Source organism: Sphaerodactylus townsendi, linkage group LG12 (assembly GCF_021028975.2).
Source record: "Sphaerodactylus townsendi isolate TG3544 linkage group LG12, MPM_Stown_v2.3, whole genome shotgun sequence".
Classification (NCBI taxonomy): domain Eukaryota; kingdom Metazoa; phylum Chordata; class Lepidosauria; order Squamata; family Sphaerodactylidae; genus Sphaerodactylus; species Sphaerodactylus townsendi.
In genome coordinates this window covers 18,481,000-18,493,018 of record NC_059436.1, presented here as the reverse complement: position 1 = coordinate 18,493,018, position 12,019 = coordinate 18,481,000, and the positions used below count along the sequence as shown (strand labels likewise).

At 47.6% G+C, this 12,019-nt stretch overlaps 1 protein-coding gene across 15 annotated transcripts in view; it reads left to right on the top strand.

Moving 5' to 3' along the window:
- GRAMD1B (GRAM domain containing 1B) overlaps window positions 1–12,019 on the top strand; it is a 136,300-nt gene that overhangs the window by 116,493 nt on the left and 7,788 nt on the right. For 12 of the 15 annotated variants that reach the window (XM_048513518.1, XM_048513519.1, XM_048513516.1 and 9 more), the window contains 10 exons: window positions 965–1,080; window positions 1,549–1,708; window positions 3,210–3,396; window positions 4,057–4,200; window positions 6,546–6,664; window positions 7,132–7,274; window positions 7,821–7,924; window positions 8,458–8,685; window positions 9,167–9,257; window positions 11,682–11,693. In XM_048513518.1, the coding sequence (XP_048369475.1) occupies window positions 965–1,080; window positions 1,549–1,708; window positions 3,210–3,396; window positions 4,057–4,200; window positions 6,546–6,664; window positions 7,132–7,274; window positions 7,821–7,924; window positions 8,458–8,685; window positions 9,167–9,257; window positions 11,682–11,693 (1,304 nt within the window). The remainder of the gene's footprint in view (window positions 1–964; window positions 1,081–1,548; window positions 1,709–3,209; window positions 3,397–4,056; window positions 4,201–6,545; window positions 6,665–7,131; window positions 7,275–7,820; window positions 7,925–8,457; window positions 8,686–9,166; window positions 9,258–11,681; window positions 11,694–12,019) is intronic. The other 3 variants (XM_048513517.1, XM_048513524.1, XM_048513511.1) reach the window with 1 other exon arrangement.

Here is a 12,019-nt window from a genome sequence, read left to right as displayed (position 1 = left end):
GTGCATATATTGGCTGTAGCTCAGTTCACGTGGCTTTTTTGTCTGTGAAGCGTCATGAGTAGCTTTCTATAATCTATCTTGTTATGAGATTCTGCACCACAACGTCGAATTCCACTTAGTTGCAGCAGATTAAAAGCTTTGTATGACAATGCTTATAATTTTTTGGAGGGGTGCAATTCCTTTTATGTTTAAATCACATAGCAGACAGCTAGGACAGACTAGGACTAAGCAAATGCCCTTTTAAAAAATCCATTTACCTTTTTTGCCAACGGTTTTGGTTCTCCTCTGCTGTTGAATTTGTTGAGTTGCTGGAATTGAATGAGCTCATTTTATAGTTCTTATACATAAAAGAACAATAATTATATGTACAAGGTACACTAATTCAACCTATAAAGTAGAAAGCAAATATACAGGGCTTTGGCTAACATGGAAAGATGTGTACATATAAACTGTTTGCTATGAGGCGATGGTGTGTTTTCCAATTCAGAGTAGTTAGGAATAGGAAATCTGAAAGCAGCACAGTAATCTTATTTATTTATTTTCTATATATTTATTACCTGACCATCGCCAAACTTCCTGGACGGGTAACAATCCTGGCCACTCCATAAAAATACAACCGTATAAAACCATCCTAAAATCTCCTTTAAAACTATTCCCATCCCCCACCCTAGTCCACCCTGCAAAAATAAACAACCCCTCAACCCACATATAGCCCACCTCAACACATTTCAGAGTTTGGATGGGGGCTGAAAGCTGGTACAGGAGAGAACAGGTACCAAAAATAAAAGGGAGTATAAGGGTTGCTGGCGGGGGGTGGGGGTGGTACCTTGGTTATTGAATTGTCAGTAGGGAAACATTGTGAAGGCTATGATCCTTCATACTGTGCTGATTAGTGTCTGGCTAACAAAGTGAGTGTCCATTCTCTCTCTCTCTCTCTCTCTCTCTCTCTCCCTTGTTCCCCTAGCCCTTGTGTCCGAAGGAGCTCTGGCATTTTGTACATCAGTGTTATGGTACTGAACTAGGGTTAACGAGCGATGATGAGGACTACGTGCCTCCCGATGATGATTTCAACACAATGGGGTAAGCCAAGTTGTCCAATAGTAAGTTGTCCAAGCTCTGATGACCTCCAAGTTGGACGACTGCAATGTACTTTACGTGGGGGCACCCTTGAAGATACTCCGGAAGCTGGAGCTGGAGCTGGAGCTGGTGCAGCCGCTCAGCTGCTAACACCTCAGTCCGAGTGCATATTACGCTGGTACTAAAGGATCTGCACTGGCTCCCAGTTCACTACCGAGCTTAATTTAAGATCTTGGTTATAAGATCTATAAAGCCCTAAATGGCATGAGGCCAGATTACTCACTGGAGCACCTTCTGCCATATAGACTGGCCCAGATGCTGAGGTCACAAGCGGGGCAGGGTGGGAACCCTGCTGGCAGTCCCTTACCGAGTCCAGAAGATGGAATATGCATACTGCAAATGCTTTGTCCTCTAGTGTTACAGTTCTTGGGAGCTGCTCAAAGTCTCACGCCTTCTGTTTGCTCTTTTTAGCTACTGTGAAGAGATCCCGGTGGAAGAAAATGAAGTGAACGATACCTCCTCAAAAAACATCATGGAAGCCAAACCGGAGGCCAGCCCCCAGCTCCCCAAGAAGTCTGTCACCAATAGCAGCACGTTGACACCCACAGGAAGTACTGAAGCTCCAGTCCCAGTAGGTATTCCCCTCACCTGATTGCCATTAGCATGTAAATCACCCTTTCTGGATAGGGTTGCACTTCCCTTGAAGGAACAAGGGCCAGACCTACTTCTGGATAAGATGATGGCAGGTCTACTGCTGGATAAGCTGGTGGCACCTGTCGCCAGGAGTGCCTTTTACTGATTTCAGCTGTTTAGCTGGTGGCAGCCTGAAGTCGTTACTGTCGACACAAGGAATAGGCGGGACGCTGCGATATCATGGTCCGGTGGAGAGAAGCCAGCGGCTAATCTGCCGAGCTCTGGTCCCTGGCACCTTTTATTAGGGTTTACAGGAAGGCAGGGCAGCGGGAGAAGGTTGCGCAGTTCATGGCCTGCAGGGGCAGTGTACGTGCAGGAAGAAACGTCTCCGTCTGGGTCAATTCCACACCTGGGGGTCTTGTGACCCATGACTCAGGCATCTTGTGACCTGTGAGTCATGGGGGTCTTGTGACAGGTGAGCGTGCTTGCCCAGAGGGCAACAGATGCTCTGTCTGAGACTCTGCTGGGTTCGCTGGCTCACCCCTACAGCAGCCTTTTCTGAACCCTGTTCCCTAGAGCTGAGAAGAAGTGGTGGAATTTCTTTTGGATTGGGGGCAGGAAACTGATCCTGGCTTACTTGTCAACAATTGCACGTTTAGTTTTTTTAAGAATGGGTTTTCTTTGTGAGAAGCTTTAAACAGATTTATGATGGTGAGGTTTCATATGTTTTGAGCATCTTTCTGTTAGAGTTGCATTCAGACATTACAAGTAAAGCTCAGTTCGATAGCAGCCAAAACAAGTTAGAAAGTGCTTGAACTTGTGTGCACCTTTCTTCTTCCCTTATGAGTGTCATGGAAAGTAAAGCTGTCCTGGCTTGGAACACATTATTTATAGCTTGCCTTTCTCATTGAGACTCAAGGCCAATACAAGGCCTTCATCTTCCGGCTTTCACTTCTAATGAAATGAATCTGTCCCATTTTTATTGTGCCTTTCTTCCAAGGGGCTCAGAGAAGAATGCGTGTTTTGCACTTCTTCCATTTTAACCTCCCAACAGCTCTTCGAGGTAGAGGAGGCAGAGAGTGAGGGGCTGGCCTGAGATCGCCTTGTTTGCTTTGTGGCTGTGTGCGGATTTGAACCTGGGTCTCCCAACCCAACACTCTTAACTACCGTTTTGTACTGGCTTTCTCAGTGTTGCAAAGATGTGAAAGTATCTGCACTACATCCTATCAAATCTCTTGCAAGTCAACAGGGATATCACTAGGAGTTTCGTAACTTCTCGGTTTGAACTCAGGCCAAAGCCCATAACTTTCACAGTGCACAAGTTTGCCATAATTGCATGTAGACAGAAAGTAGTTTTGGATTTTATGGTGCGTGCGCAGGTCTTGCGAGGTGAGAAATCCCAGAACTTGAGGTCTTTTGGAATGGCAACTGTGATTGACAAACAGCAAGGTCACCCTTGAGGGAGCGGTGACGTGATGACCTTTGTGACTCCCTTCTAGTATGAAGGCATCGTTCCTGAGGAGCTGGAGGTTGTGGACATCCCTGTAGAGAAAGAGCTGACAATCGCAAACATCATTGCAGACAAGATAGAGATCATAGCCCCTGTGAATTCCCCTTCCCTGGATTTCAATGACAATGAGGACATTCCAACTGAACTCAGCGACTCCTCGGAGACTCACGACGAAGGTACGCTGAGAGGTGCCCCGGTTGTTTTGAGTGCTTTTGTAGAGTTTTCGTTCACTTATATACCATAATAATCAATAAATAAAGCACCTGATTCCCAAGTTCCAGTGGTCATAAGTCTCTACCTCTTGACGTTTAATGTTCTCTTGAGTTTGGTGCCTCCTCTGCTTGTAGTTTTTTGAGGCTCACCACCATGTCTTGATAATTCCAAGCTAAATCATTAGGAATCTAGAGCACCATTAGATTAATGGGTGTGGTACCTGGGCACCGCCCACCAGGAGCACCACCTGGATGTGTCCCACATCCATGTCTCATACAGAGGATAATGACCAATATTTGTGTGACTCTTCTGACTATCTAAGATGCTTACGAGGTGGTCATAATGAGAATCACCCGTTGGACTGTATCAGACCATCCCAAAGTTTCTTTGATCACCTGTGTGTGGAAAACTGACTGCGGGGATGGTGAATCAGGTAATTGTGTCAAGAATGAATCTGTGAGCTAAACTGGAATGCTTACACATTTGTTTCTGGAAGCGTTTGTAGAACAGCCAAGTCAGGATCACTTTCCAGACATGTGTTTTGATAAGAGATCATCTGAGCCCAAATCATTACATTATCTTCTTTTTTAAAAAACTGCCTTCTTATCTTCTTCCTCCTGCAGGGGAAGTTCAGGCCTTTTACGAAGACCTGAACGGTCGGCAGTACATGAATGAGGTGTTCAACTTCAGCGTGGACAAGCTGTATGACCTGCTCTTCACAGACTCTCAGTTCCTGAGGGACTTCATGGAGCAGCGGAGATTCTCCGGTGAGTCCGGTGCTCACCAGTGTCTGTGTGTTCTCGTGGTCCAGCCAGTGTCAGCTCAGCCAGAACTTTGGAGAGAGAGAGAGTTTGGCTTCTTGATTACTGTAAAATTGGGTACAAAAGCTTAATTAAGGACGTGCCCATCCTACAAATCTGAACTAATCTGATATTTATTGTGCTGTCATAGCAGTCAGCCTTAGGGAGATGGCTATGATCCAGTAGTAGAGCATCTGCTTGGCATGTGGAAGGTTACAGGTTCGATCCTAGGCACTGCAATTCAAGAAGGATATTGACAAGCTGGAACTGGTCCAGAGGAGGGCAACCAAAATGGTCAAAGGTCTGGAATCCATGCCCTACGAGGAGAGACTTAGGGAGCTGGGGATGTTTAGTTTGGTGAAGGTGAAGAGGTGACATAATAGCCATGTTTAGATATTTGAAGGGATGTCATGTTGGTGAGGGAGCAAGCTTGTTTTCTGCTGCTCCGGAGACTAGGACAAGGAGTAATGGGTTCAAGGTGAAGGAAAAGAGATTCCACCTAAACGTCAAGAAAAACCTCCTGACAATAAGGCCTGTTTGATAGTGAAATGCAGTACCTCGTAGTGTGATGGAGTCTCCTTCTTTGGAGGTTTTAAAGGAGAAGCTGGATGGCCATCTGCCAGGAGTGCTTTGATTGTGTGTTCCTGCATTGCAGGGGGTTGGACTTGATGGCCCCTGTGGTCTATTCCAACTCTATGATTCTATGATCCCCGGCATCTCCAATTGAAAGAATCAGGCAATAGGTAATGCGAAAGACCTCAGCCTCAGAGACCTTGGCGAGCTGCTGCCAGTCAGAGTAGACAATACTGACCTTGAAAATGTCTTATTTATTATAAGGGAGCTTCATGGGTTTGTGCATCTCCACGGAACTTTAGATCTGCAGAAGCTGGGAGCATCTCCAGCAATTAGTTTTCTGCTCCCTCCCAACATTCCAGTTCCATTCTTGGGATTAATTTAGTATTTTTAAATCTCTGGCTAAGCAGCAATAAGGTTCTTTGTGTAACAGGTCCCCCCCCCCATTTTTTTCCTATTGCCAAGGCAGCATCAGAAAATTGGGATAGAGAAAAGCTTTTCTTGCCACGGTTATCTAAGTTATCTAATACACACATGCCTCCATCTAGTTTGTTTTCTGTGTTGAGAACCAGCATGGTGTAGTGGGTTAAGAACGGTGGACTCTGTCTAGAGGATCAGGTTTGATCCCACCCTCCTCCAAGATTGGCAGACTCCTATCCAGTGGACTGTATTTGTTTCCCCTCTCCTCCACATGAAGCCTGCTGGGTGACCTTGGGCCAGTCACAGTTCTCTCAGGACACTCTCAGCCCCACCTACCTCACAAGGTGCCTATTGTGGGGAGAGGAAAGGAAAGGGGTTTGTAAGCCTCTTTGAGTCTCCTTACTGGAGAGAAAGGCAGTGTATACATCCAAACTCTTCTTCTGAGAAGCTCAGATAAGTATCTGCAGCCACCTAGAGTCCCATAGCTTCCAAGATGCAACCGAGTCATGTGCTATCAGCCCACACTTGGGGTCTGCAACTTATGTGGCTTTTCTAGAGATGAGCAATCTCTCCAATCCAACCCCTACTGATATTTCACTCAAGCAGGACTCCCCAAACTTTTTTTGAGTTTTGATTTAGGCAGAATTTGGCGGCAACTAGAGATGTGCAGAATGAGACATTTGGTAACAGTCTCACATAATTCCTTTTAAAAGGATTCTCACCAAGGGCACCAGGCAAAACCTCTTAAAGTAATGTTGATTTCACTTTCAGACAAATATATTGATTGATTGTGTGTGTGGTGTGGTGTGTGTGTGTGTGTGTGTGTGTGTGTGTGTGTGTGTGTAACAGAGAGCGAAAGAGCTCTGAAGTTCAGGAAGGCTGTCAATAGGCTCCCCTTAGCTTGCTTCCAAGGTTCCCGAGAACATCATCTCGGACCAGCAAGCAGGATCCTTTACAGAAGCTAGATTTTTGACTTTGAAAGACTTAAGTTCCAGTCTGCTTCTCTGCGCTGCCTTGCACAAAATATCATTCTCCATCTTTGCTGTTTCACAAATTGGAACCACTGATGTGAGCACTGATACAAGACAAAAAAAAACCCCAACTCTCTTTCTCATGGTGAGGAACACAGGCTTCACAATAGACTCTTTTGTGCCCCTCTTGTCCAGGCTGCCAGCTAGGGCAGAGGTGGAATGAACAGCTGCCCATGACCTTGGCGCTGGCCGTGAGAGTCTGTTTTTTCCCTGGGGAGTGAGCTGCACCTTGCGTCATCTTCTAGTTTGACATTGTCACACAGCCATGTTCTTGCTCTCTCTTCCCAGATATCGTCTTTCATCCATGGAAGAAGGAAGAAACTGGAAATCAGAGCAGAGTTATTCTCTACACCATCACCCTCACCAACCCTCTGGCCCCAAAAACTGCCACTGTCACTGAGACTCAGGTATGGGAAAGGCCAAAGTCTCCCCCACCCCACCCCACCCCACCCCACCCCCAAACTTCAGAGGGCATTGTGTGACTCGGCGCTTTTTGCTGGAGACAATTTCTCATGTGAAGCCCATCAAGGTGTCTTCCCCGTAGGCTGACACCTGTTCTGTTGAGCTAGCATGGTGTAGTGGTTAAGAGCAGGTGCACTCTAATCTGGAGAACTGGGTTTGATTCCCCGCTCTGCCACTTCAGCTGTGGAGGCTCATCTGGTGAACCAGATTAGCTTGTGCACTCCAACACATGCCAACTGGGTGACCTTGGGCTAGTCACAGTTCTTCGGGGCTCTCTCAGCCCCACCCACCTCACAGGGTGTTTGTTGTGGGAAGAGGAAGGGAAAGGAGATCGTAATCCCCTTTGAGTCTCCTTACAGGAGAGAAAGGTGGGGTATACATCCAAACTCTTCTTCTTCTCTGCTTCCTCCAGACAATGTACAAAGCCAGCCAAGAGAGCGAGTGCTACGTGATAGATGCAGAGGTGCTAACGCACGACGTCCCCTACCACGATTATTTCTACACCATTAATCGTTACACTTTGACGCGTGTCGCCAGAAACAAATGCCGACTCAGGTGGGAAGGCTGGCCTGTATGGTGTTAGTGAGGGAGTGGTGCAGGTGTTAATTTTAGTGGCATTTGTGCAATGAAACAAACCCCTTTAATTTGAGGGTGGGATAGGGGAAGAGGAGCAATTGCCTTGGATGGGGCTGAGTTTCTTCCTGCCACACCCAACTTGTGTTTGTTGCTTTTTTGTAGCCTGTTGTTTCCCAAAAACATATGTGTATGTATAAAGTGCTGTAAAGTCACAGCCCGCTAACACTGATCCCATAGAGTTTTCAAGGCAAGAGACAGACAGCGGTGTTTTGCCACTGCCTGGCTCTGCATAGCAATTCTAGAGTTCTTTGGTGGCCTCCCGTCCAAGTACTAACCAGGACCGACCCTGCTTAGCTTCCGAGAGCTGGTGAAATCCAGCTATCCTGGGCCATCCAAGTCTAAAAATCTGCTGCTTCAGTCTAGCCACTTCAGGGGGCCAAGATACAGAGACATGGATGTGGCAGCTACTTGGAGCGAGGCAGCTCTGTGGACCCAGGAAATGATCAGACTTCCTCCTCTGTTCAGGGTTTCTACAGAACTACGATACAGGAAACAGCCTTGGGGGCTAGTGAAATCCTTTATCGAGAAGAACTTCTGGAGCGGCCTGGATGATTATTTCCGCCATTTAGGTGAGAGCCATGTGGCTTAGGCTGGTATCTGTTTGTCTGTGAGTGCCAGAACAAGACAGGATGAGACAGACTAATCTCCTTTGGGGAGGGAGTATAGGTGCCACAACCATGCAGGCCCTTTCTCGGGTTACCACTTGCCTCGGCCTTGTCTTAAGTTCCATTTTGGCCAAGAGGAAATTGGCTTCTTTCTTTAGAGAGCCAGAGTGGTGTGGTGGTTAAGAGCAGGTGGATTCTAATCTGGAGAACCAGGTTTGATTCCCCACTCCTCCACCTGAGGGGCAGAGTTTATCTGGTGGACCAGATGTGTTCCTGCACTCCTGCATTCCTACTGGGTGCCTTGGGCTAGTCACAGTTTTCTCAGAACTCTCTCAGCTCCACCTACCTCACAAGGTGTCTGTTGTGGGGAGTGGAAAGGAAAGGTGTTTGTAAACCACCTTGAGTCTCCTTACAGGAGAGAAAGGTGGGATATAAATCCAAACTCCTCCTCTTCTTCTTCTTTCTTCTTCTTCATCGCATGTGGCTTTTTCTGGCAGAGAGTGAACTGACCAAAACAGAGAGCACATACCTAGCTGAGCTTCACCGACAATCCCCCAAAGAGAAGGCAAGCAAACAATCCACGGTGCGCCGGAGGAAACGACCCCACACTCACTTAAGGGGGCCGCACCTGGGAGGGAAGTGTGCGTTGGAGCCTCCGCAAACTCACTCCTGCACCGGGATGGCGATAGGGGAGGCAGTGATAGGTCGAATCAAGCGTGTGGCAGGTAGGGGGAGCACGAGTGAGGAGCAGAAATGGCCACTTGGAGGGGTTGTGGGGAGATCCAGGTCTCTCTGGTATTCTTTTGTTAAGGGCGTCTCAGAGGAGGGGGAATGGGTTATGGCTCCTACGTCATAGATTAACCTATGAGAATTGTCTGTCCCCTAAAGAACTGCCTTTTCTTTCTCCTGGTCGTCTGTTGTAGTTCTGATGGGGCAGGCCACGTTTAGGACCTAGCTAGCTTCCTCTTGTTCATGGCACGGGCTGGTTCAAGATGCTGCCATGAACGTGGATCTTGCTGGCCCTCAGTTTGCATAGCAAAACCTCTATTGTTGGGGTAGCCATCCCAGAAAATTTCCCTGGGACTGGAGGTCTAAATGTGTAATACTGCTCCAGAAGAAAAACAGAACTGGGTTTGGGGTGTGTGCAGGGAAGGGAAATTCTGTTCCACCAGAGATTCCTTCAGTGAGCAACATGCTGTCTTCCAGGTTCCACACAAACACGGCACATCCCCGAGGAAAGTCCCAGCGGCTTCCACTTACAGAGTGTCTCCAAGTTGCTGCTCATTATCAGTTGTGTGTAAGTGATTGCTTTGCCCTCCTGCCCAGGGGGAAGTTGTGTGTTTCCTTCCTTCCCCCCCCCACCTCTCTCTGCGTCTTTCCCCGTATTATTCCCTGGTCTAGTTTCCAGGGATGGTTTTTGCAAGAGATGGTTCATGATCGTCTCCCTGCCTTGCGATAAGAATCCTCCCTCGTGGGTTTTGGAATCAGCATCAGGTTTTTTGTTTCCTTTGTTCTGACGCTGGACCGTCTGTTCTGGCTTAGCTGTGCATGTTCCAGCAGCTGTCAGACAGGGAACCGCTGTTGATCCAGGCAGGGAAAAGTGTGTCAGGTAAGAGAAAGTGCCGAGAGAGTGCTCACAGACATCTTTAGCCAGACTACAAGATAAACTCTTCGGCTAGAGTGAAGGAGATGGAGAACAAGCCGGTTTGGGAAAGTTACACCTTGTAGACCAATAAGAGTTCCACAGTATGAGGTTTTTGAGTTTCAGAGCTCTTTTGTTCTAGTTGTGGATCCCAGCAGCGCCATCTGCTGGCATGAATGGTCCAAAAGATAGTCCCCCTGTGCAAACACTGGGTCGTTACGGACCCATGCGGTAATGTCACATCACTGTGTTTACCAGGCAGGCTATGCTTATGGGGTGATTTGCCATTGCCTTCCCCAGTCATCTACACTTTACCCCCAGGCAAGTTGGACACTCATTTTATTGACCTCAAAAGGATGGAAGGCACAGTCAACCTTGAGCCAGCTACCTCAAGGAGCCAGCATGGTGTAGTGGTGAAGAGCAGGTGGTTTCTAATCTGGAGAACCAGGTTTGATTCCCCACTCCTCCACCTGAGTGGCAGAGGCTTATCTGGTGAACTGGATTTGTCTTCCTGCTCCTCCACATGAAACCTGCTGGGTGACCCTGGGCTAATCACAGTTCTTTGGAACTCTAACTCTGCAGCCCTGCACCCATTCCCTCCACCAGGTATCCAAGTTCATGAGAGTGAGAAGGAAGGGAGTTTACAGTAAGCCACTTTGAGTCTCCTTACAGAAGAGAAAGGTGGGGTATATATCCAAACTCTTCTTCTTCTTCCTCTTCTTCTACCTGGAACCGACTTCTGTTGGGATCAGTCTCAAGTTGTGAGTTGAGCTTTGACTGCAGTACAGCAGCTTACTCCTCTGTGCCATGAGGCTCCTACTAATGGCCACAGAGAACCAAAAATAAGCATGAACGGAGGCCATGACTCTAGGGCACTGGGCAAAAGTGCAGGATGGGGCTCCTCTTCAGCCACTTTACTTCTGTCTAATCCACAGGCAGGCAGGGAACTGTTCCTGTTGGCAGCAGAGGACAGGAGTCACCATAGTGGGTAGAAATTAGAGTAGAAAGTTACCAGCTGGATTTTAGGACTTTTTTTATTTTTACAGTGAGAGTATTTCAGCAGTGTAATTGGCTGCCCAGGGAGGTGGTGAGCTCCCCCTCTCTGGCAGTCTTCAATTGGCCATGCTGGTAGAGGCTGATAGGAATTGTAGTTCCTGAACATCTGGAGAGCCGCAGGTTCCCTACCCCTGTCCTGGACAAACACTTGTCTGTGATGTTCTAGGTTGATTCTGCATTGAGCAACAGATCAGACTGGATGGCCTCTACAGCCCCTTCCAACTCTGTGATTCTAAGATTATTGTGAGGACAAAATAGAAAGTGCTGTAAGCCATTGGGAAGAAAGCTGGGGTATAAAGGGAGTTTATTAAATGTTTAAACTGTTAACAAAGTGATCCCACCAGCATCAGATCTCATTTGCTTTGTTTCATGGCCTTCCCTACCCAGAAAAAAGCCAGATTCCACATAAGCTCTGCATACTGGGGTTCTCTCCTCAAATGGCATACTCAGTTTAGATTTCTTAATATAAAGTCTTCTGTTTTTTGACTGGCGTGTACATGTTGGGTCTAGTGGTTGGTTGGTTGATCACCCAGCGACTGGGCCAAGAGGGTGTGTGGATAAGGAGGTAGATCTCAAAGGATGGGATGGCAGCCACACCTGGGCATGATCCACGGACCTGGAAGCTGTGCTCAGTAAAGGTGCCTTCTCTTATGGCAAGAAGGCTGTCCACGCCCCTTCCTTGTTTCCAGCTGTTTGCAGAAGTTCCCTACAGATGTTAATGGGTCCTGAGGATTAGAAATGGATTCTCTCTGAAAGCTGAGTTTCTCAGGGCTCTGTATTAATTTCATTGTGTGATATGCGCAGTCCTAGCCCCCTCCCCCACTAAAATGATAAGGTTTCCCTCTGGTTAAATGCCCATGTTGGGGGTGTCCTCTTCCTCTTTGCCTGCTCTTCCTGCCCCCCACCCCCATCTCTGTGTTCTATCTCCTTGAGAAGACCTTCCCTGGCAGTTTCTCCTCTCTCAGCTCTGGTGTGCTTCTAACCTTCTCCTCCTCCACCTTTTCTCTTCCCTGCTCTCATTAGGATTTGTTTCAGGTACTGTCTCCTTTTATTACCTTCTTCCTTGCCATCCCTCCCTTTCTCCATCTCTGTCTCTCTCTTTGTTCCAGCTGGCGGGTTTGTTCTTTCACACCATCTGTCCGAAAGCTGCTCAGATCCTTCTGGGCTGTGTCCTTGTCTGTTCCTTCCTCCAACAAGCTGTCTTGTCCACCTCATTCTCTTTCTGCTCCTCTAGTGAAATCTTTGCAGCCCCCTTTATGGTTGAACTCAGCTAAGGGTAGGCCTAACTCCCCCTCCCACTCTTCATGTTTTGAGATGCAGACACTGCCCTGGATATCCTGTCTTGGGGCTGAGGAATGACC